Raw genomic sequence first — 26,198 nt, forward strand, 5'->3', positions numbered from 1 at the left:
TGGGGTTTTCTTGGCAAAGATATCAGAGTGCTTTGCCATTTCCTTCTCCAGCTCATTTGACAAATGAGGAAACTGAGACAAACAGGGTGAAGTGACCCACTCAGGGTCACGTAGCTGGTAAGTATCGGGACTGTATTTGAACTCAGGAAGATGAGTCTTCCTAACTTCAGGCCTGGCACTCTATCCACTACACCACCTAGCTGCCCAAGACTAGAAATACCTTGTTTCAAGTTGACTTTTCAACTCTCAATTAAGTTTACTTAAAATAGAACATTTATCTTGACATGCTGCCTATTTTCCTAAGGAATCTATCTGGAAAGGGATTTTAGATGAATGAAATGTTTATTTCTTGGTATTTCTGAAGACACTGAAAAACACGTTTTTCATATACTTCCACACCTATAGGAATGAAGACATTAATTTTATGAACTTATAGGACTTATCCCTTGAGAGCTTCTCATTACCTTTGTACTAAAGGCTTCTGGCTCTGACTTGTTCATAATTCAGAATGGTTCAAGCACACCCCAAGAGAGGAGTAACATAGAATAGGGGAAAGATTATTGAATCTGGAGTCACAGGACCTGAGTTCAAATCCTGGAATTGCCACTTAGTAGATGAGTAATCTTGGACAATTTCTCTCAGCCTCAGTTTTCTCATCTATAAAAATGAGGGAATTAGACTATTTAACCTCTAAGAATCATCCCAGGTGTAGATAAAATATCCTATGAAAAAGAGTTTTATCACAATTTCACTGCTGCCAATGGCCACTTTGCCAATTATTGCCATCAAAAATTATTCTGCAAGTTTTTCATGTATGGGCACCTTGCAAAAAGATATTACTAGATGAAGTTCCTGCCTTCCATTAACTTTTAGTCTTAACACATTTTTGATACTTTAAGTAAGGGATTTAACTGTGATTTGTGGATCACACTTCCAATCACTCATCTCTGTAGTTCCAATGCATAGCCTAAGTTTCAAGGATATTCAAAGAAAATCACACAAGATGATGTCCACTTGAAAATTCTGCTAGTCACTACTTCATTTCCAAACCACAGACTGAATCACAAGTGGAAGCCACTGGATCAAACGATTAGGAGTTAGAAACAGGGGTGTTTTGGTCAGTGTTTAACCACTGGCTCTCAAAATAACCAAAAAAAAAAGAAGAAAGAAAATCTATGCATGACACACTTTTATGTTTAATTTGCAATATTAACATTTTCTTCATCACTTTTTAAAGTATAGATGATAAAGAAACCAATAACGCAAGCTCTGGTTTATAATGTTTGCTGATTTCTACATGTAATAACAATCACTTTTCTCAAGCCAATTCAAGCTGGCTTTGGCACACACTTGGTTGGAAGGGACCTTAGAGATCATTTAAGTTCAGAGTTTCCTCACCTCAGGTCTTGATAATAGTTTTCTAATGTAATTCACTGTCTTGGAAATGCTATGTGTTTTATTTTTCTGCATTTAAAAACATTACTCTAAGTCCATGGGTTTCACCAGACATTCCCAAATGGTCATGTGGCACAAAAGGGGTTAAGATCACCTGATCTAGTCAAATTTTATCTTTTACCAGGTGTGAGTGTTGAAGTCAAATAAGTATAAATGACTTTCCAAAGACTTGACAGATGAGAAAAACCTTTGTTGTTCCTCTGCTTTCCTCTGTCATCTGTGAAATTCTCCATTGTAGACTAAAATTGGGGCTTTTTTGTTTGGCAACTTCCATAGTTTGCTTCTTTACCTGAACTTGGTTTTTAATAAGGGAAGAAGTGTGGTTTTGCTGTTGCTATTGTTGTTGCTATTGTTTTTCATTAGTTTCAGTTGTGCTCAACTGACCCCATTTGGGGTTTTCTTGGCAAAGATACTGGAATGGTTTGCCATTTCCTTCTCCAGCTCATTTTGCAGATGAGGAAACTGAGGTAAAAAAGGTTAAATGACTTACCCAGGGTCACACAGGCCAGATTAGAGTCAGGAAAATGAGTCTTCCAGACTTCAGGCATTCTCTAGCCACTTTACTACCTAGCTTCAGTGTGGTTTAGCACTTACTTAACTTGGGAGTCAGGGGACTTACGTTCTGGTCCCAGCACTAGGTTTATTGATTTTTTGGGGGGGTCTTGGGCTTTAGGTTCTACATTTGTTTTTTGTTTTAAAGATGATGAATGGGGGCAGTTAGGTGGCACAGGGGTTAAGGCACCAGCCCTGGATTCAGGAGGATCTTAGTTCAAATCTGACTTCAAACACTTGACACTTACTAGCTGTGTGACTCTGGGCAAGTCATTTAACCCTCATTGCCCTGCAAAACAAACAAATAAATAAAATAAAGATGATGGACTACATTTCTTTTTTGGCTTTATAATTTTGTGAACTATGAATTTATGATGATATAAAATAGTCCAGGACTGATTTATGTTTTTCTTTTAGACTTTACAGCCATGAGGCTGGTCAGTGAAGCCCACAACTGTGCTGGGTGGCTGGAAGTTTTCTACAATGGAACATGGGGAACTGTGTGTAGCAATTCCCTGAAGGAACTCTCCCTGGCAATTATATGCAAGCATTTGGAGTGTGGAAAACAGGGTTGGCTGGAGAATAAGCAAATGCCTGGCAGGGGCTCAGGAGTTAGCTGGCTGGACAAAATCGAATGCCGCAGCTTGCGTACTAACTCCTTGTGGCAGTGCCCGTCAGCCCCCTGGCATCCACATTCATGTTCCCGAGGAGATGAGGCCTGGATTACCTGTGAAGGTCTGATTTCTAATCCCTTTGAATTCTAATGCTGGAGGCTTGGGTCGCCTCAGTTTCTGATTTTCTTTGTATACCCGAGAAGTTGCTAAAACTGACTGGTCATAGGTCATAGTAGATTAAAGGGACCTGAGATGTGACTCTCCAATCCCTTTTCCCAAAGTCCTGACAAATCATCACCCAGTCTGTGCTTGAAGACCTCGAGTGATAGCTAATTCTCTGTGTGTCATTGAGTCCATTCCAGTGTTGGATAATCCTAACTGTTAGGAAGTCTTCTTATGCTATTGAGGTAACACCTGTTTCTCGGAAACTGCTACCCATTCTCCTAGTGTTGCCTTCTGAGGTTAAATAATTTAAAGCTAATTCCTCTGCCATAAGATAGCCTTTAAATTACCTATTTTTCCTTCCCCATCCCTTTGATCCCTTCACTCTACTGATCACCTCTCTCAATATATGCCCTGGCTTCTTAACACCCCCTCCTAAAATGTGGAGCCCAGAACACAATACTTCAAATATGGTTTGACCACAGCAGATACAGTGAGGACATTCACCTCTTTATTCTGTTAAAGATGATGTATTTGTCACTGTGGCTCTCAGAATGCAGCTTAAAATTGCATTACTTTTTAATTAATTTTTTTTTTGCCCCATGGCCTCAGATGATTATTTCCCACCCTTCTTTTTGAGAACTTTAAAGATATTATTTTTAACGTATGTAAAATAGTTATTCCCTGTGAGAATATTTTAAATGACTAGCTGGGCCTAATTTTGGGGGGACTAAACTGTGGTTGACTAATCTGGGGACTGTTGACTATTTGGCTATCTGACTGCTATTAATTTAATGTGGGCCATTTATAAAGTTCCACCACACTGCTCCACTCCCAAATTGATAAGCAAAATATTAAGAAGCCTCTTAACTAAATAATCAAAGCAGAGTTTATTTATGAGATGCTATTTAAAATTAAGAATACAGGGAAATAAAATGTACAACCTGACTGCATTGAGGCACTTCTCTTTCCACTGTCTCTTTGGAACTTCTTGAATACAATAGGGGCTGTAGTCGCTGCACTCAGTCCTTTATTCTAACTCCAAGCCCCTTTCACTTTGTAAATCCCCCTGCTTCTAACTTTCCTCTCCTTACTGCCACCGCTGAACCCCTGTGTTTCTCTCTCACCGACCTTCTGTCTGTCTGTCTGCTCTGTCAGTCTGCCCTCTGCCGCCTTTGCCGCCCCTCTAATCTTGTCCACCTTTCTTAATCTTGTCCGCTGGCCTTTCCTCCTTGCTCCTAGTCCTGCATTACTCTTCGTCTCTTCCCCATCTCCTTGTCCGAACGTCTTCTCAGCCTCTCTCGTCTGTCCATGTCCCTTTCTAATCTTGTCAACTTCCACTTGACCTCTTCTCCACCTCATCTCGTCCATCCAAACCCCTTCTCAGCCTCTCTCATCCTCCCCCTTCTCAGCCTCTCTCGTCAGTCCGAACCCCCTGCTGTCTAACTCCCAGGTCTATATATACCTTTTCTTCTCTCCACTCAAATCTCGGGGCTTCCTGCGCCCACACCAAGCTAATCTGCCAGTCAGGGTTGCAACTGGGGCTGAGGGGGGCGGTGCGCTTGAGCCTCATGTCCCTCAGCACAGGCTATCCAGGATCTTTTGGATAGCTCCGCTCAGGTCGGAGGGGGCTGGGGGCTTTTTTTCCCCCAGCTGTCTGACTTGGCGTCTTGTACAGCCCATGGGGCTTTTGGGCTCAGCTGAAGCAGAGGGGGAGGGACACCAGCACCTCCCACACAGAAGAGACCCTGAGGGCCTAAGGCTTTCTAATCTCAACCTAAAGGTAGGGTCCCCAAATCAAAATAAATTTCCACATCCCATAACATAATATAATAAAAGATTATTGTACATGAAACGGCAAATCTACTATGTGCAACATGCTATTCCTTTCAAATATAAAACAAAATTTTTATGTAAATTTCTTTTTTTCCCTTTTTCTCCCCCACTCTTAGAGATGGCTACTATTAGACACAAATAGGTATATATATATATATATATATATATATATTTTTTTTTGCGGGGCAATGGGGGTTAAGTGACTTGCCCAGGGTCACACAGCTAGTAAGTATCAAGTGTCAGAGGCTGGATTTGAACTCAGGTACTCCTGAATCCAGGGCCGGTGCTTTATCCACTGCGCCACCTAGCTGCCCCCAACAAATAGGTATATTTTAAATAAAATTATTCTACACATACTTCTATTTATCAATTCTTTCTTTGGATGCTGATAGCATCTTTCATCATATGTCCTTTATACTTAATTTGGGTATTTATAGGATGCCTTTTTTTTTTCTTCTTTTTTTGGTGAGGCAATTGGGGTTAAGTGACTTGCCCAGGGTCACACAGCTAGTACGTGTCAAGTGTCTGAGGCCGGATTTGAACTCAGGTCCTCCTGAATCCAGGGCTGGTGCTTTATCCATTGCATCATCTAGCTGCCCCGAATTAATAGACAAAACAACTTATTTGCTCAAAGTCATTCTTAATACAGTGTTCTCTTAGTTCTGCCCATTTTACTCTTCACTATTTTATGCCAGTCTTTCTATGTTTTCCTAAAACCATTGAGCTCATCAGTTCTTATAACACAGTCATATGTCACAACTTGGTCATCCATTCCCCAATTGAGGCATGCCTGCAATTTCCAGTTCTTTGCCACCACAAAGAGAGTGGCTATAATCATTTTAGAACAGATAGGTTCTCTGCCTTATTCCATAATCATCTTAGAGCTAATAGTATTGTTGGGTCAAAGAGTATATAGGCCATTTACTAACTCTTTGGGCATAATTCCAGATTGTGCTCCAAAATGGTTGGATCATTTTGCAATTCCACCAACAATGAATTAGTGTCCCAATTTTTCAACATCCTCCCCAACTTTTGTCACTTTTCTCTTCTATCATTTTAGCCAATATGACAGGTATAAAATGATATCTCAAGGTTGTTTTAATCTGTATTTTTCTACTCAATAATGATTTAAAACATTTTTAATTGTTTTGATTTCTTTATTGGAAAGCTGATTATTCAAATCCTTTGACCATTTATCAATTAGGGTATGACTTGTATTTTTATAGATTTGAAAAAGTTCTTTATATATTCTAGATATGAAATCTTTAGCCGATGAACTATAATTCCCCCCCAATTTTCTGCTTTCCTTCAAATCTAATAAAAATGACAATTTTACCCAGACTAATTTATATATTCAATGCCATTCCAATTAAATTACCAAAAATTTTACTGAATTAGAAAAAGTAATAACAAAATTCATTTGGAAAAACAAAAAGTCAAGAATATCAAAGGAAATAATAAAAAATGCAAAGGAAGGAGGCTTAGCAGTATCAGATCTTAAACTATATTATAAGGCAGTGATTTTCAAAACTATCTGGTACTGGCTAGAAAATAGACAGGTAGATTAATGGAATAGAATATATATATAATTTACAGCAGCAAATAAACATATTAAACTTGTATTTGACCACGTATAAAGACTTAAGATACTGGGAAAAGTATTCATTGGTAAAAAATGTGGTAAAAGTATAAAGCAGTATGGCAGAAACTAGGCATGTACCAATATTTCACACCCTTTACCAAGATAAGGTCAAAATGGATATATGACCTAGATATAAAGAGAGATTTTATAAGGAAATTAGAAAAACATGGAACATATTACTTATCAGACTTATGGATAGGTGAAAAATTTATGAATAAATACGAGATATCAAAGTTAGGTGTGGAATAGATAATTTTGATGACATTAAAAAGTTTTTGTACAAATAAAACAATTATGGCCAAGATTGGAAGGAAAACTAACCCCCTTTTGAGATTTTAGTTAAGCAATCCTATTCTTCACCATAGTAGGAATAACTCATTCTTTCTATACTACAATATCATTTATTCAGATATTTCCGCATACTTTATCCCTATAGGATGGACAAAGAAGACACCAGAGGTTCCAGGTGAGAGATTCAACTGTTCAGCTGACCAGGACTGCTCAGGTATCTGTTTGGTCACTTTGTTTGGTGACACTAAGGAGAGGCTGGGTCTGTCTGCTGGTTTGCCTCTCTCAGTAACAGCCAGTGGCTGTCTGTCTGCCTTTTAGGGGCTCTTGTTCCCTCAGTAACACCAGTGACTAATTTTCAGGAACGAACAGGCTGCGTGTCAGGGATGGAGAGGACAGCTGTTCTGGGCGAGTGGAAGTCTGGCATGGCGGCTCCTGGGGAACAGTGTGTGATGATTCCTGGGACCTGGAAGATGCTGAGGTTGTGTGCAGGCAGCTGGGCTGTGGCCCAGCTGTATCAGCTTTGGGAGAGGCTGCCTTTGGACCAGGGACAGGGACTGTTTGGCTGGATGAGGTGCAGTGTAAGGGGAGTGAACTGTCCCTATGGGACTGTCCTGCAGAGCTCTGGGGACGCAGTGACTGTGGCCACAAAGAAGATGCTGGTGTTAATTGCTCTGGTGAGTGGCACACCCTTAGTAGAGTGTGGGCCACATAGAGGGAGACTATCCCAGTGTGGATGTGGCTATCACTAACCATGTTGGGGACTATGAACTCTAGGGCAAAAAGTACAAGTAAGGAATAGCATGAATTGTATCATTAATGCCAAAGTTTGGATGGTGCAGAAGACTAGAGCAGCTTTCCGTATGATTCCTTCCTTAACTTTTTTTCTTTGATATAATTTTTATCTCTTTCTGCAGGTAGGAGAGAGAAGACAATATTACTGCCTGGAAGAGGTGAGCCTCCCCTTTGTAGCTCCAGTTTTCCTATTTGTTCTGTCCGTAAAGTAGGTGTTGGAGTATGAGCCAGAAGACCCGGATCCCACTTCCTACTCCAACATCTATACCTCAGTTTCCTCATCTCTACCATGAAGAAAAGATTACTTGCATGTCATCTCAGGGTTGTTACTGTGTGTGTGTGTGTGTGTGTGTGTGTGGAAGAGGGACATTTTGAAAATTATAAATGACTTAAAATGTGAGTGTGATACATATTCAAGCTAGTATTGCCAAGAGAACTTTTCTGAATCGGTGAACCAGCAGGACAACAACATACTGGGGACATCTGGAGAGAGCCAGCCTTGTAACACTGATTTCCTCAAAGAGAGTAGGAAAACAGCTGAGGATGTATGGGCCTGTGAGTGTGAGGAGGAGGAAGAACAAACTCACCTCATGGATTTTCTGGAATCTCTACTTTCTGTTAAGGTTCCCTGCCACCAGCCCAAGAAGGGGATAATATACTAAGGATCATCTGTTTTGTCCTTGGAACCCTTCTCTGCCTCGTCTTAATGCTCCTGGGAGCCCAGATGTGGAACAAGAAAGGGTTTTGCCAGGGTAAGTGGTTGGAGGGTACAGGCTATATTCGAGAATATCGATTAGTGAGAAAAAGGCTTCTAATGAAGAAATGTCTGGAATATTTGGGTATTGCTCCATTGTGTTTTAGAAGAACAACCTTCTGATGGCCCAGGGCTCCTGCTCAGAACCTTTGATCAAGGGTGTGAAGCATTTGAAACCGACATTATTGACTCTCTCTAGCCTGTGACTATTTCTCTTGGGAACAGCTGTGATTGCCTTAGAAGCCTGTGAAAGTGTGGTTTCTATTTCTTGGACTATGGCAGATACTGGGGCAATACACTCATGCCTCTGTTTTTTTTTTTGTAGGGCAATGAGGGTTAAGTGACTTGCCCAGGGTCACACAGCTAGTAAGTGTCAAGTGTCTGAGGCTGGATTTGAACTCAGGTCCCCCTGAATTCAGCGCCAGTACTTTATCCACTGTGCCACCTAGCTGCCCCTCTTTTTATGCCTCTGCTCTTGCATTAAGCCTTCTTTGCCTTGACAATATTTGCTTTAAAGTGAGAAGGATTGCTTATTATTTGGGGATATGTGGATGTCAATGGGTGTCTTGCTAAGTGCCATGAGCATGGTATATTTTTACTACCTTCTTTCACGACTTTTCTTGGAGGAGTAGGCTTAGATTTAGTTTCTCCTTGTATCCTTTGGGCTGGTTGAGCATGAACATCCCTTGCCTTGATAAGACCCCTTTTGTCCTCTATGTGCCATAGATCTCATCATTTAATGCTGTTTTAAGTGTGGTACTATGTTCAGTTCAATAATTCGACTAACACTTATTATGTGTCTAATAAATGCCAAGAACTATTAGGAACTGGGGCCGACTGGGGGAGAAAAGATTTAAATGAAGGCAGTCCCTGCCCTCAGGAAGTTTATATTCCACTGGGGAGAAACCATATATACAACTTGGATTAGCAGGATTCCATTAGATTAGGACACAGGTAGCTACATTGAACAGCTAACATCACTCAATCAACAAACATTGACTACTTTTGATAGCTAGTGCTTATAATGCACACACACACACACACACACACACACACATATATAACTTTTAGATTTGCAAAGCACTTCAAAATTTGTTTAATTTGATAATAATAACTAACATTTATATAGCACTTAATTATGTGCTAAGCACTTTATAATTTTCATCTCATTTTCTCCTCACAATACCCTTTGGGGGTAGGGACTGTTATTATCCTGATTTTATAGATGAGGAATCTGAGACATTCAGGGTAAGTGACTTACCCAGGGTTACACAGATAGTAAGTATCTGAGGTCATATTTGAATTAACATCTTCCTGATTCCAGGAAGAAATTGGGGAATAAACATAGGTAAAGTAGAGCAAATTTATCTCTATTTGCAATTTATGGATTATTTAGAGAATTTCTGGCCTTCAATAATAAAAAATAATAGCTTTTGTAAAGTACTAAGTTAAAAAACAAATTTACAAAATCAGATGCTTTTTTAAACTATTACTAATAGAACCCAATACGAATGGAAGAAAAAAAAGAATTGTGTTCAAAATATTTGGGTGTTTAACCAACCAAGAGATATTCAAGATTTTTATAACTCTGAATCCTTCTTTGTTTTGTTTTGTTTTTTTTTATGTGAGGCAATGGGGGTTAAGTGACTTGCCCAGGGTCACACAGCTAGTAAGTGTCAAGTGTCTGAGACAGGATTTGAACTCAGGTCCTCTTGAATCCAGGGCCAGTGCTTTATCCACTGCGCCACCTAGCCGCCCCCTCTGAATCCTTCTTTATAGAAATAAAGGAAGACTTAAATCTCAGGGGAAATATTTGGGCTCATTGCTTGTCCATTTTAGTAGAGTAATAATTACTATTATATATGTACATATATATTATATATGCACATGTATATATAACAAATCAAATTATAGAATGTTGAAGAGTTACTTTATTGAACTAGAAAAAATGATGTGAAATTCATTAGAAGAATAAAAGGTCAACATTTTTAAGTGAAATAAGGCCATCATTAACTGATGCATTGTGAGTACTAGTTTCCATATGGATAAAATGAAGGGGTTTGATTCAACAATATAGGCTCCTTCTAGCTCAATAGCCCATCATCCTTTGATAACTTGTCGACTGTTTCAAATATGGAAGAAAATATAGTGAATCTCTACATGATAATAACTGGACTGTCATCCAGTGGTTGAGAAAATCCTTGATGATGAGACAACTATTAAGTAGCTGCTTAACTCGGTTTGTATCTTATTAATTTCTATAACATCTCTGCACATTTGATATATGTATATAATTAAAGATAATATATTATGGATTAAGTAACAGGTTAATTTATATTTTGTTGATCTTTAAAATATGTATGTACATTTGGAAAAGAATTATATATATATTTATACATATATATGAAAAGCATTCAATCTATTGACAGCATTTACTTATCTTTTACATTCACTCTTGATGTATACATTGATGGAGCTAAATAAAGATCAAAAGGATAATTCTTGGTATGGTTCTGGATTCCAGGTCCCCTGAAATCACTCCTAGGAGTCAGTGGCTCATTGATTCAGAGATACTGAATGTATTTTGAATAGTATATTCTTTTCAAAGTGATCCCTCTGCAGAATGTATGCTCATAGTCTTTATTCTTCATGCAGAGCATTGATGTCACTCTCCACAATCAGAAGAGGAATTAGAATGTCTGATACAACCTGTAGATATTGTGGAACATACATTTCTTATGTTGCAGGTGGTCTCAATCAATAGAACTTTCTCTCAGGGTACCGTTCCCTTCATTAGGTGTAGTTCCTGGAGAGCACTGGTAGGGGGAGCTTAAGAACCAGACATGGCAGAAAGCTTTGTTAGTCAAATTTGAGATAATTCTCATTTGAGTCTGATAACTTTAGCAATATAAAAGTCTTACTTACGGTAGTGTCCTGGTTCTTTCTTGCTACCCAAATACAGGCAGAGAGGAGCAGACCAGGAATCTCTAGTCTCTGAGGTAGCAAAGGCAAGACAGGCCTCCTCAGGGCAATTCCAGATTAATATGCCACAAAGGAAGACACAAAAACTCATAGAGCAGGTCAAGAAGGGAAGAGTCTTAACACAACACAAGTGGAGAATACCTTGGATCACAAGATCTTATACAATTATACATCTTCTCATGAAAGAATTAATGCTTGGCAAACAGAGGTTGAGAAAAATGTCTAGAGATCACATCACCTACATCAGAGGGGAATTTAATGATGGTTTTACTTTTTGTCGTTCAGTCATTTGAGTCATGTCCACTCTTTATAAACCCATTTGAGTTTTCTTGGCAGAGATACTGGAGTGGTTTGTCATTTCCTTCTCCAGATCATTTTACAGATAAGGAAAATGAAGTAAACAGGGTTGAGTGACTTATCCAAGGTCACACATCTAGTAAGTGCCTGAGGCCAAGTTTAAACTCATGAAAAAGAGTCTTCCCAACTCCAGGTCTGGTACTCTAACTGCACAACCTAGCTGGACAACAGCTATTGAAAAGTTACTTCAGCTTTGCTATCTAAATGTTTACATTATTGTAATCCTTGTTTTTCTGTTTTGGGCAGCTACCTCCCATACATTGTGAATGCATGGTGAATGTGACTTTGGCTCAGTGCAGATAGCCTGATTTACTTCCTGTCTGTCTCATGGCAGTAAGGAATTCAAGTCATTAGCACCCTGCCTCTGTATTAAGTACTAGTTCTCTAATTTCAGTTACATGAGAGGATTCAGTTTCACCATGTAGGGTCTTATGTATATGAATATAAATGCAAATAGAATTGTGAATATTCAGCATGCATTTTATATCAAGACATCCACCAATTAGCACCAATAAAATACTACAATTTTAGTTCCTTCAAAATCTAAATCTTTCTTTGTTTGTTTTGTTTTTGTAAGGCAATTGGGGTTAAGTGACTTGCCCAGGGTCACACAGCTAGTTAAGTGTCAAGTGTCTGAGACTAGATTTGAACTCAGGTACTCCTGAATCCAGGGCTGGTGATTTATCCACTGAGCCATCTAGCTGCCCCTCAAAATCTAAATCTTAAGGAAAGTAATGGTCAGGAGGAATTTTGTTATGGTATATAACTGAGCACTGCAATCTTTATGTTGCACAACTCACTTTTATCTAGGATCCTCTTTCTGGTGTGGTTTATCATAGAAACATAATAGTATCATATTCTGTTTCTCTAAGAATCCCAAGAATGGGGTTTACTAAAGTAAAATTCTTCACCACAATCTCTAAACAGATATCTCCTCCAAGGTCTTGTAGAATGGATACAATTGCTCACCAAAAATATTTGGGAGTGGATTTATACTGCTTGCAATATCTATCATGGTCCTAGGTGGCACTGGGGATTGAGTGCTGTGCCTGGAATCTGGAAGACATGAGTTCAAATTCGGCCACAGATGATTAGTAGCTGTGCAACCCAGGGCAAGTCACTTTAATCTGTGTACCTCAGTTTCCTCAACTATAAAATAAGGATAATGACACCATCTACCTTGAAGAGTTGCTGTGAGGATCAAATGAGATAGAATTTGTAAATCACTTAGCATGCTTCTTCCCTTCTCACTATTCTCATTTTAGAGAATTTTTGTCTGTAATTGCAGAACCACTTTTGGGAAAAATGCAGGAGGTCCCAAATTGCCATATTTTAGGAGGTAGCACACTCTGAACTAAAATCAATCTAGAAAGAGTGTGATCAGGATGGAGAAAAGGGCTGGAAACTATGCCTTATGAAGGATGATTGAAAGAATTGAGTTGTTTACCCTGGAGAAGACAGGAATTATGAGAAACATCATAGCTGCCTTCAAATATTTGAAGAACTATCCTTTGGAAGCAGGACTGTATCTATTTCCTTTTTGCTTCTGGAGAAGAATAGGACCAATCAGTGAAAATTGAAGGGAAATGGATTTCAGTTTAACACACTGGAAAACTTTCTATCAGTAGAGGTGACCAAAAGTAGAATGGATCACCTTATGAGGGAATTAATTCTGTGCTAGTACAAGTGAACAAGTAATACTGATTCTATAGTATCTACTATATGCCAGATACCATGTTAAACACTTTACAGATATTATTTGTGTGATCCTCATAACAGTCCTGGGAGTTAGGTGTTCATATTATCCCCATTTTACAGTTAAAGAAACTGAGGCAAATGGGGATTGACTTGCTGAAGTTCCCAGAGCCAGCAAGTGTCTGATGCTGGACATGAAATCAGTTCTTCTTGATTTCAAGTCCAGTGCTTTATTCACTGTGCCACATAGCTGCATTGTAATCAAGTGAAAGTTGGGTGACTGGAGAAGGTATTCCTGTATTTGCTGGAGTTATTAACCTGAGGTCCATGAATTTTTTCTTTTCTATTCTGCCAACTGTAATTCAGTATATTTGGTTTCTTTTATAATCCTGCATATTTTATTTTATGAATTTAAAAACATTTGTCTGAGAAAGGCATCCATAGGCTTCTTCAGACTACTAACAGCTTCCATGACACATCCAAAGTTAAGAACCCTTCTTCTTTGAGTGGTAGATTGCACCAGCTGTACCTCTAGTCCCTTCTAAAATTTATGTTTCTGATGAATATAGCCTACCTCATTAGGTTATAAGAAGTTTCTTGTAGAGTAGGGTCATAGTATATCATGAGACATTGTTGACTCATTCTTATACTGAACAGCAAGGATAGGCTTAACCTGGAGAAAAAGAATTTTTATTGACATGAGAAATAATTTTTTTGCCTAACAAATCAATGAATTCAGAACAGAATAGTTGTAGAAATCATCTTAAAAATTTAATACGTGGTGAAAGCCAATTCATTTTAGATGCTTTATGGAGATTATCTCCCAAACCATAAGGTCTTTAATACCTCTCACTCATGTCATTTTTTTCCAGTTTGCAGGACAAGTCAGAATCTTCTTACTGATGGCATCTATGAGGACCTTGCTAATCCTACAGTGGGGGAGAAATATGAAGAGGTGGAAGAGAAAGATATCAGTCTGTCAGAAGAGTATGATGATATTAGAGAAAGTGAGGAACATTTGACTGAGAAAGAGGATGATGGAGAAGAGGAAGAGGAAGAGGAGAAAGTTGCTACTTCCTCAGGTCTTCACATTCATTTCTTATTTCCATTTCCCTTTCTTGCATGTGTAAGGAAGTTTTGTTACTTGATTACATGAATAGACAGTGGGGAAACCATGGACTCATTCTTTTAATAGTCAAAATTTCCCTTGCCAGCTATTTTAAGGATGTCCTTTTTTTTTTTTGGTGAGGCAATTGGGGTTAAGTGACTTGCCAAGGGTCACACAGCTAGTAAGTGTTAAGTGTTTGAAGTTGGATTTGAACTCCGTTACTCCTGAATCCAGGGCCAGTGCTCTATCCACTGTGCCAGTTAGCTGCCCCTTAAGGATGTCCTATTACTACAAACATTTTAGTAAAGGATGAATTTGGAGGGCTTTTATTTTGTTTGTTTGTTTTTTGGTGAGGCAATTGGGGTTAAGTGACTTGCCCAGGGTCACACAGCTAGTAAGTGTTAAGTGTCTGAGACAGGATTTGAACTCAGATACTCCTGACTCCAGGGTCGGTGCTTGGAGGGCTTTTTAAATGACCACATATTTGTTCATATTTCCATGGTCTTCTCATTTTTGCATGAAAACCAACTTTCTTATTTACAATGCAACACTTTGGAGTTAATTATTTTTTCCTCAGATAATATGATCTTCCACTCATTTTATCTTTTAAGTAAGGAGAGACCAAAAATTACCACCTAATCAGACAACCAACCTTGCGTGCTTATTCAGTTTTCTGAAGGTGAGAGAAATCAATGATAAAGGATAACAATATGCTTGGAAAGTTTGAACTCATAGCAATGTCCCTACCTTCAGGATTAATCCTCATATTAAAGGAACATTTCACACTGATACAAAAGGCATATTCAATATGTCTTCTGAGAACAAGTGCACAGGCAAGAAGGATATGATCACCATCACAAATGACAAAGGTCATCTGAGGAAAGAAGACATTGAGTGTATGGTTTAAGAAGCTGAGAAATATAAGGATGAAGACAAGAATCAGGGAGAGAAGCTGCCTTCCCAGAATTCACTTGAATCTTATGCTTTCCACATGAAAGCTATAGTAAAGGATGAGAAACTTCAAGGTAAAACTAATGATGAAGACAAACAGATGACCCTTGACAAATGTAATGAAACAATCAACTGCACTAGATAAATAGCAGACTTTTCAAAAAGAATAATTTGAGTGTCAGCAGAAAGAATTGGAGAAAGGTCAAGAACCCATTATTACTAAGATGTTCCAGAATTCAGGGGGCATGATTGGTGGGTTCCCAAGTGATGGAGCAAGTCCTCCAAGAGGTATTTCTCCAGGTCCCACCTTTGAAGAGGTTGACTAAATATACCAGAAGAAAGAACATTCCACACAGATTTCCAAAAAAGTTGTGTCCTGTGCCAAAGTTTCACTAAAATATCTCTTCCCTATATCCCATTCTCTTTTGATGATCCTATCAATTATCCCTGACAGTGGTAATTAGAGGGAGAAGCAGGTACGGGTTAGCAAAGACTAGAAAAGCATATCTAGAAGGGAAATAAAGCAGAGTAAAAAGAGAAGGATGGAGGGAAAGGATATAGGTGTCACAAAAATGGAATGGGGACATTTAGAAGTGGGTTATTGAGAGGAAGGAGAGAAAGATGGGTGAATAGAGGAGAAAGAATAAAAGAACAGAGAAAGGAAAAGAAGGAAATGAGGAAAGGAAAGGAAGAGAATGAAGAACAAAAGCATTAACATGCAAGTTCTGGAAATCATGAAGTCATGGAAAAAACCAATGTGGAGCAGAGGGATTGCCTGGAAAAAAGGAAATATGTGTAATATACTTGAATACATATATATATATATATATATATTATATATATATATATATATATATATATGAATCTATGCATATTTGTGAAACACCAATAAGTGATCAAAAGTAATTTTTCCAGCCTAGGAATATTAAAAATTCATAATCATATTTGGTTTAGTATACTTGGAAAATGTGGGATATTTATACTTGAGTCTTTCCATGCAAATCTTCTTTCTATTATACCAAAGCTTCTGAAAAGCTTTTCAAAGCAAATTCTGTTCTTATTCTGGAATAGTTTTGTCTTTTCCTGGTGTGGTACTAATATTTGATTGGAACCAAGGGATTATTGACTACCTAGAAGAATAGAGGCAGTTTCCTCTTCTTAGGTATTCTCATTGTGAAGAGTATCATAGAGTAATCAACCTCTCTCTCAAATTTTAGACTGGACACCTCATCCTATGAACACCAGTCAACTTCTTGTTGTGGAAGAAAGTGAGGAATCTTTGCCTCCTGGATATGATGATGTTGAACTGGATATTTTAGGGATGTCATTGCACAAAGAGACTTTTAAATAAAACATCTCATGAGACTATAAATATATTTCCCCCCTTCCTTGGATCTGGCACTTCAGGGAACATTGACATTGTTTCTATTTCTAATTTGCCTAAAATTGTCTTTAGCACCTAGTTTTTCTTTCCTATCAAATGAAGCCTGAATTGTATAAGTAATTATTGGCATCATGGGGATTGGAAAGGATTGACAATTGACTTGACTTTGCTCTTGGAGACATTTTAACTCCTAAAACAGTATCCTACACACAGCATTTTACTTATGAAAAAAGTTGAAACCCAGAGAAATTTAGCAATATGTCACAGGTCACACTGCTAGTGATTGTCTGGGCTGGGGTTTGAACCGAGGCATTCCTCATTTGAAATCTCATGTTCCATTCACCACTCTATGTTTTTTTGATAATGACTGAGATGAGCAATATCTTTTAAAAAACATATTTCCACATTAGTCATATTGTGAGAGAAGAATCAGAAAAAAAGGAAAAAAAAACCTCAAGAAAGAAGAAACAGCAACAACAAAAAACAGTAACAAAAGTGAAAATAGTATGCTTCAGCCTGCATTCAGACTCCACAGTTCTTTTTCTGAACGTGGAGAACATTTTCCATCATGAGTCTTTTGGCATTGTCTTAGATCATTGTTTTGCTGAGAAGAGCTAGGTCTATCACAGTTTATCATTACACAATGTTGTGGATACTGTGTACAATGTTCTTGTGGTTCTGCTCATTTCACCCAGCATCAATTCATGTAAGTCTTTCCAGGCTTTTCTGAAATCCACCTGCAATGAGCAATATCTTAACCAAGTAAAGTAAATACACTATACAATGCCCAGGATAGCCAGTAGGACATAAGCTTCTTAAGGACAGAGACTCTTTCATTTTTGCCTTTGTATCTCCAGATGCTTGCACTGTATCTTGCATATGTCTTCTTAATAAATAACTATAAAAATAATTTTTTCTCTTATTTTTAGTGGGGTATAAACATGATAATGAGAGTTTGGTTTCAACAAAAAAGACAATGGGATAGGTGAGAACATCTAGTTGGGTATTAAACATGACAATAAGAAATTTTGGTTTTTAGGGGGCTGCTAGGTGGTGCAGTGGATAAAGCACCAGTCTTGGATTCAGGAGGACCTGAGTTCAAATCTGGTCTCAGACACTTGACACTTACTAGCTGTGTGACCTTGGGCAAGTCACTTAACCCTCATTGCCCTGAAAAAAAAAAAGTTTGGTTTTAATGAAAAGGAAGGATAGCTGAGAATATCTGAAACCCATATGGAAGCAAAATCTTGTTCACAATTTTAAAGGTATTCTAGGGGGTTAATGGAATGTGTTTTTGAGATTTACACAGATACAATTATTTGTCATCTTGGTGTCTTACTGGGTTGAAGTACATCAAATCTGAATGTCAATCTTGTCCTCAATCACTTATTCTCTATTCTTCCAAATAAACTCAAAGACTGATTAGATGTTATCTAATCAAATGAATGAACACCGATTAAGTGAAAAAAAAGAAGCATTGCTTCATAAACTCAGGCTGAATAGTTTCACTATTAATAACTTTTTAAAATAGGATAATGCCAAATTGCTTCCCAGAATATTTGGACTGATTTACAACTCATATTAGTGAATCACTGATACTTATGAATGAATTGATAAAAATCTTAAAGGGCCATTGTCTTGATGGCCTGTATCTACCTGATTAAAAAAAAAAAAGATGGTGTGCCTTTATCTCACCCTGGCCCATAGTACAGTAGTCACTCATGGGTTGATCCCATTCTGATCCACATGGGAAACACTGTTTTTCACTTGGGCTGGCTCACCCCTTCTTAGATATCCTGATAGACTCCTGCCAACCATTTTAATGCTGAACTCAGTGTAGACACCCAACTAATTTAGCCCACTCTACCTCAAAACTCCTTAGTTTAGGAAATCCATCAGCCTCAGCCTCTCCAGTTGCTATGATAACAGTTGTATGCCACCATACCTAGTTTAGTGTTTACATGGTACCAAGTATCCAGATGGAAATACAAAAACCTTAATTATATAATAGAATCTCAGGGATGGGAGGGGACTCCATTACATAAAGAAATAATGAATCCACTCTAAAGTTCTTTCATAGGCAGTCAGCATCTATTTGAAGATCTACAGTTATAGGGAGTTCACTACCTCTCAAAGGCTCAGTCCATTTGAATTTTGGACAAATACATTTGTAAGTAGATTTTTTTCCTTCTATTGAACTCAAAGCTGTTTGTGACTTAGATATTTCCAATTATGCAGTGTTCTGAAGATAAAACATTTGAGTGCTAAAATACCTCATTTTTCCTACATATTTTCTGATAAGTAAGTACAACTCATACGTCTGCTATTGGGGGATTGTGTATTTTCTGTTGAGATATGAAGAAGAAAATTTTATAGGTAGGGTCAAAAGGGAAAATGTTCTTGAAATAAATGGGTAACCCCTTGTCTAGGGTATTGCAGATGGGATTAATGTTTTGTTAAGGTGACCATTTGGGTCATAAAGGATCACAGGACATGGATTAGGATGGACTATAGAGATCATTGAATGAAACTTAGTCATTAAAAAATGAAGAAACATACTCAGAGAGGTGAAGGTCACAGAGGCAGCATTATAGCCAAGATATAATTTTTTAGTTTCTTCTGACCAATGTCTATGATTCTATGACTTTATTAGTAAGGGGAATGGAAAACTAAGATAGCAACCTGGTGAAAGCTTAAAAAAAAGAAAAAAAGGAGGCATTGGTTATTTTTGTCATGACTGGCAGCACTTACAAATTACTACCATGACTAGTAACTAATTCAAAGGAGAATAAATCCTATGGTCCCTGCTCTGTGGAGTTATATGCTTTTATTTTCTTGGGGAATTTTTGCCATTGTACATTGTTAATGTTGTTCATAGAAGACATGTTTGTGGAGAAGCATAGTTTGAGACCCAAACACAACTAAATGACTGAACAGCAATATACAGTGAATTAGTGTTAGAATAAATACTTGAACTCCAAGTTCTGTGTTTGCTTCACATGAAGGGCTGATGCAGGTATGAGGATGTGTCTATACTCTGGTGGAATATTTGGTGTTAATTCAGTTGTAAGGGAGATTCTAGAAAATAATTTACATAAGAATGGTGTCTACCTTCCCTCCTCTAATTAATGTCCATTAACTTTCAGAAGGTGAAGCTACAGAAGAATTGAAACAGTATATGGACCAAATCCCTGTGTTGGAGTGGTAATGGTTAAGCATCAGGACTCATGGGGGTTGGTGTGCAATGAAGTCTGGACTTTGGCAGAGGTATCTGTGATCTGTCACCAGGTCAGATTTGGAGATGGAGTTGGGTCTCCAAAGTATGTCCCCTTACCTGGAGAAGCTCTTCAGCCCTGGATCCATGATGTTTCCTGTGCAGGCAATGAGTCATCCCTCTGGGACTGCAACATTGGGGAATCGAGTCAGAAAAATTGTTCCTATGAATGGATTGGGGTAGCTCTTTAAGTCAACATACTTCCTAGTTTGTAAGCAGGAACTCTCCTTTGCTAAGGAAGGTATCCTGCTATTTTTTGTAGTTGAAAGCTTCACCTTTTTGGGGCAGCTTCATTCAGAAATGTGCTTGCTGGCACATCAAACCCAAGAGTCTCCTTATGAGGGTTTACATTGAGAATTTACTTAGTGTGGACACTCATGGCCTAAGATCAGAAGGTCCAGTTTACTTTTATAAAACAAAGGATAAAATGTAAAAGGCCCTTGTCAGATGGAGTTGTTTCAAACAGGAAGAGAGGAGGTCTACAGGTTACTCCAGCTCTTTGTACCCAGAGATGATGGGAAAAAAGTCATTAGGAGAGAGTGCCTCTCAATCAGGACAGAGCCTAGGCAAATGCTCTCTAAACTGTGTCCAGACTAATTCCTACACGCTATTGGTACTTTGTCCATTTTAACTGCTGTTGGTGGTACTAATAGTGATAGAAAAAACCCCATAAAGATTAAAGGCTCAGAAATGGCTCTTTGCCAGCCCCACCCTCACAATCTTTTGGCTTTATATGTCACTGTTATGGGCCATATATTTTTGGCATAGAAAACAAAGATCAGGTGCAGAATGGTGGGCAGAAAAAAAGCAAATGTCAAATGCTGACAACCTTTGACAGATCTAGTAATTTTTAGAAGTCAAAAATTTCCTGAGAATTCATTCTAGGCAGGAATATACAAATTATACATAACTACAATGAATTTAATTATAGGATCTTATATTGAAAATTGGAAGGGATTATAGAGTTTATTGAGTTCAATTTCTTTATGTTATAGATGAGGAAACTGAGGTACAGAGAGATGTGACTTACCTGGGGTTACATGGCAAATTAGTGTCTGAGGTAGGATTCAAACTCAGATCTTCCTGAGTCCAAGTCCAGTATTCACACCATAATACTGCATAGCTGCCTCTGGTTTAACAGAAGGGCTCTGTGACATAAATCTAAATAAATCCATGTTCTGATATCAATTTATGCCAAATTGTAATTTGACTTAGATTTTATCTATCATCCTTCTATTTATCTGTCCTTTAAGTCTATCTACCTATCATCTCTTTCATCTCTCTTTATCTGTTCTTTCTTCCTTCCTCTCCCTCTCTCTCCCTTTCCCTTCCTTCCTCTCTCCCTCCTTCACTCTTTCCTCCCTTCCTTCCTCCCTTCCTTCCTTCCTCTGTTCTTTCCTCCCTCCTTCCCTCCCTCCCTTTCTTTCTTCCATCTGTTTTGTCTCTGTATCTCTACTTATCATCTACCCATCCTTGCAATAGGTCTTCACAAAAATACTAGCCTGATTACTTACACAATATGGAAATAACTTGGCATTCTCAAAAGCTATCCAAATGGAACATATAGCAAGCAGGCAGGACTCAATAGATTTGAAAGACTTTGACTATAGATCAGTGATGAACTCTTGAGTTTTTGCTGTTCTAGGGCCTTGCCTATCTAAGTACAGAGAGGCTTATCACTAAGATCTGGGTCACTAGGTGATACATTTTTTGGGCAGTAGCAATTCATAAAGCCTCTATACTAATGCATGAAGCATTTTACTACTGTAAAGAAAGAGTTGCAAGTTGCATTGGTAGAATAGCCATATTGGTGAAATGGCGAGTCCTTTGTACTACTGTTGGATAGTCATTTTTCCCACTCTGTGTCTGTCATTTCATGGATTTTCAGACCTCTGTGTGAGGAAACTTCTCCTACCCACACAGATTGGTGAATATTCTGTAACTTGTTGCTTTAGAGCAGGGGTTCTTAACTTTTTTTTCATCATGGACCCTTTCAGTAGCCTATAATAATGTTTTTAAGTGCATCAAATTAAATTAATAGGATTGCAAAGGCAATCAATTATAATGAAATACATTTGCAGAAATATTTATAGATTTTTAAAAGTTCATGGGTCCTCAGGTTAAAAACTCTGACTTAGAGTGTTCCCTGACTCTCTGAGAGAGTTATTTAGTTGAAATACATAACCCCATGAAGCTGGGACCAGGTCTTTGACATTATCCAAAAAGCACTCCAATGCTAACTTTTTGATGGCTGTCCAGACTGTTAGCATGGAAGATTCAGTGACATTTGGTTTCAAATCTCTTTGACTCCCCCCCCCTTCCAAAAGCAGATGAATGTAGAAATCTCAAGTATTCATGTTAGAATATTTCTTTGAATCTGCTATGGTCTCCGTGCTTTCTGATCTCTCTCACTCTATGATCTCTCAAGGACTTGGTTTCTTTTGGCCTGTTGCTTTTGCAGATAGAATCTTTGACGGAATCAGACTGGTCAATGGGAAAAGTCCCTGGGCAGGACTGGCCGAGATCAGAATGAAAAAGCCTGACTGCTTCATTGCTGGATGCTGCCTTCTAAACTGGCTCTTGATTTTATGCATAACTCCACAGGGAATGACTGGTTCTCTTGAAAAAGTCACAAAATATTTTCAGTGTGGTTGTCATCTTCTTTAATCTAATGATCAAAGCATTTCATATCTTGCAAATTGACTAAGGAATTATTTGCATCTACTTTATACCTTGGATTGATTCAATGGAGAAGTCTGAACCTTCTATATTTAGCTGGGGTAAAGTGCATCCCCACCCTTAAATCTTTTTTTTTTCAGGGCAATGAGGGTTAAGTGACTTGCCCAGGGTCACACAGCTAGTAAGTGTCAAGTGTCTGAGGCCAGATTTGAACTCAGGTCCTCCTGAATCCAGGGCCGGTGCTCTATCAACTGTGCCACCTAGCTGCCCCCACCCTTAAATCTTTATAAAATTTTAGATCTCTTTTTTTAAAACATTTTTTCTTGAACCTTATTCTTCCCTGTGCCCAATTCTACCATTTACCTTTGTAGCAAGATGAGGAGTGGGTAGACTCTCCTGTGATCTATCCCACATTTCTCCTGGGGAAGAATTTCATGAATTTAGATCCTAATTTTCTTTGATCTTACAATTAGTTGCACACAATTCTCTGTCCCTTAGCTTAAGAGAGGCCTTCCCATATCAGTTTCTTTCGAAGCACATAGTGTTAATTTAAACTTTATCCCTACTAGATAATCAAGGATATTATTATTAAAAATAATAAAAATAAAAATAACTAGCATTTACACAGTACTTTAAGGTTTACAAGGTCCTTTTACAACATGTGATCTCATTTGATCCTCACAATAACTCTGTGAAGTGGGTGTTATTATTATCCCCATTTATCGAAGAGGGAACTGGGACAGATTAAATGAGCTGCCTAGCTTCACATAGCTACTAAGTGTCTGAGGTTCACACAGTGCCTAGGTTCACACAGCTATTAAGTGTCTGAGGCAGGATATGAACTCAGGTCTTTCTGATTCCAAGTTGAAACACTATCCACTGTGCTATGTACATGCAAAAGAGGAAGTATGGATATATGAAAATATAGATTTAAAAGATTTTTCTATCCCTAGTACTTAGCACAGTGCCTGACATATAGTAGGTACTTAATAAAATGCTACATAAACTGGGAGGGGCAATTATTCATTTTGTGCTCTGGTTGTTCTCCCCTGGAAGCCTTCTGACTTATAATATCCTTTCTCAAATGTGGCATCCATAGCTACATATAGTACTTGGATGTGGTCTGCATACTACATTTTAGGAAGGATATACTGGTTCATTTTCTTTCCATCCCTAAAATATTCCATGGTGCTTCAAGAAGTATATCACTTCCTATGTCCCATGAAGTATCCTATGTATACTAGGGAACTAATGAATACTTATCACATTACATTGGCTAGAATTATCCGAATGATATATTGCCTATGTGCTTTCTCTGTGCTATATATATGTGGCTCAAAAGACTCAAGGGATGGGGTTTGTGTCTGTATGATTTGCATTTGGTAAAAAATATAACATGTTTTCTGTGCTGTGACAATCGGTGTTTCACTCCATCAGAAACAGAGTCCTATGTTGAACCTTCTTAGCTATTGGAATCTCTTGTCATTTGAAGGTAATATCCCTATGAAAAGTTCCTTTTTTGTCTCCCCAGAGTCCAGGCTGGTGAATGGCAGCAACAGATGTTTAGGGAGAGTGGATGTCCAGTTGAAGGGGGTCTGGGCTAGTCTGTGCCAGTCATTGGGATTTACAAGATGCCACCGTCCTCTGCCATCATCTCAACAGTGGCCAAGCAGTGGCAGCTCCAAGAGGAGGCTATTTTGGGGAAGGAGTTGACTTGGCTTGCCTGATGGATTTCATTGCATAGGGACAGATCTTTACTTGTGAAATTGCCCAGTGAGCATGCTGGGAGCATCTGTGTGTGCCACAGGGAATGTAGCCAGGGCCATCTGCTCAGGTGAGTGCCAAGGCCAAGACAAATAGAAACAGAGACAGAGACAAAGACAGATACAGAGAGATGGGGCTGCTCGTGTGAGGATCCTTAGGGAAGGAGATACCAGGATGAGCGAACAAGTTCATACAGGGAAATGCAGAGGAAGTGTGGCATGATAGAAAGGGCATTACATTTGTAGTCAGAAGATCTGGGTTGGAATTGTGGCTGTATTATCTGTGTGACCCTGGGCCAGTCACTTGTCTTTTCTGAGGTTTGACCTATGTGATAATTGAGGTCTAAATCCCAGATTTCCTCCAGACCTACTCTAGCCCAGTTGGAATCATATTGGTGGAGGTGGTCTGATATACAATATATAAACCTTTTCACAAAAACACCAGAGTTATAGTTGAATTTAAGAGTGATTATATTTCTAGGTTGGTTATATCTGTCTATCCTGTGGTACATTTAATCACAAGGTCCATAATATGGTAAGAGGTAGCTTTTATAGCTTTTAGAAATGGATTTCAGATGGAAAAAGTGGCTGATCTCTTCCCCTATTTCATTCAGTCCACCAAAATAAAAAAAAATACTAAACTCCCTTCATGCTGGTTTGTTTGTTAGTAATATGTCTTAGTGTGGTTTTATACTTAACTACTATAGACATTCTAAGAATTCTTCATTTTTATCACACTTTTGCATTTATAAAGCACTTCCTTAGAAACAGACACAGAGTAGGAAGAGAGAATATTATCCCCACTTTATAGATGAAGAAACAGAATTTTATTGAGATGAAGTGACTTGTTTTTCTTTGGCTATACAAGTAATATATGTCTGAATCAGTAATTAAACATGCGTCTTTGAACTTTGTTTACTATACATTGATTGGTTACTGAGCTAGGGTCATTCGGCTATGGTCATGTCCCCACATTGCCAAAACAATTTCCCAGTGGCTTTTATCGTTACGAAAGATCCCTGCTTTCTGCTAACAATGAAGAGTCTTATCTTTGAATGCCTGCTCCATGTTTCTGCTCCCCTCTATTGCTTTCTGCATGCCCACCTTTCTAGCATACATTTGGTGTTGTTCAGTCATTTTTTTTCAGTTGTGTCTAACTTTTTCTTGTCCCATTTGGGATTTTCTTGGCAGAGATACTGGAGTACTTTGCCCTTTTCTTCTCCAGCTCATTTTATGGATGAGGAAACTGAGGCAAACAGGGTTAAATGACTTGCCTGGAATGAGACAGCTACTAAGAGTATGTGTCTGAGGTTAGATTTGAACTCAGGTCTTCCTGACTCCAGGTCTGACACAATATCCACTGTGCCACCTAGCTGCCCCTAAGATACATAGAATTCTATTAAACTATTGTCAGTGGCAACAGTTTAATCTCCTTATTCCTGAGGAAGAGTTCTTCACTCTTCTCCCCCATTACCTACAATACACACCAGATCGATCTCCTTTTAGATTTGCTGTATTTATTATTTCCCTGCATTAGATTCTCTTACCTTTAGGATGGACACAGCCACTGTGATGGGAGAGTAGAGATTTCCTTGCATGGAGTCTAGGGCTGAGTCATGGATGCTGCTTGGGAACTTAATGGAGCCAGGTGGAGTGGAGGCAGCTCTATTGTGGAAAGGCATAGAGATCCTCTATCCCTCCTGCATCCCATGGGTCTTAGCATTGTGAGGTGTGTGTACACTGAGACCCAGCTGAACCAGTGTAATGTCTCCACATCTTCCTTGGCTCCAGTGGGGATCACTCAGGATGCTGGTGTCATCTGCTCAGGTGAGTACATACCCAATCCTTCAGAATCCTTCTCAGCTTATAAATTTTCTTAAAAATTAATTTTTTTTCAATTTTTCAAT

General features: G+C 38.5%; 1 protein-coding gene across 1 annotated transcript in view; it reads left to right on the forward strand.

Moving 5' to 3' along the window:
• The window catches only part of LOC122738234, an 89,705-nt gene that overhangs the window by 20,389 nt on the left and 43,118 nt on the right, over window positions 1-26,198 (forward strand). Inside the window, 11 exon segments of the mRNA XM_043980292.1 lie at window positions 2,425-2,742; window positions 6,698-6,766; window positions 6,912-7,226; window positions 7,467-7,502; window positions 7,968-8,096; window positions 14,005-14,214; window positions 16,409-16,540; window positions 24,021-24,129; window positions 24,131-24,243; window positions 24,246-24,366; window positions 25,829-26,118. Coding sequence (XP_043836227.1) covers window positions 2,425-2,742; window positions 6,698-6,766; window positions 6,912-7,226; window positions 7,467-7,502; window positions 7,968-8,096; window positions 14,005-14,214; window positions 16,409-16,540; window positions 24,021-24,129; window positions 24,131-24,243; window positions 24,246-24,366; window positions 25,829-26,118 — 1,842 coding nt within the window.

This window comes from Dromiciops gliroides, chromosome 2 (genome assembly GCF_019393635.1).
Source record: "Dromiciops gliroides isolate mDroGli1 chromosome 2, mDroGli1.pri, whole genome shotgun sequence".
NCBI lineage: Eukaryota > Metazoa > Chordata > Mammalia > Microbiotheria > Microbiotheriidae > Dromiciops > Dromiciops gliroides.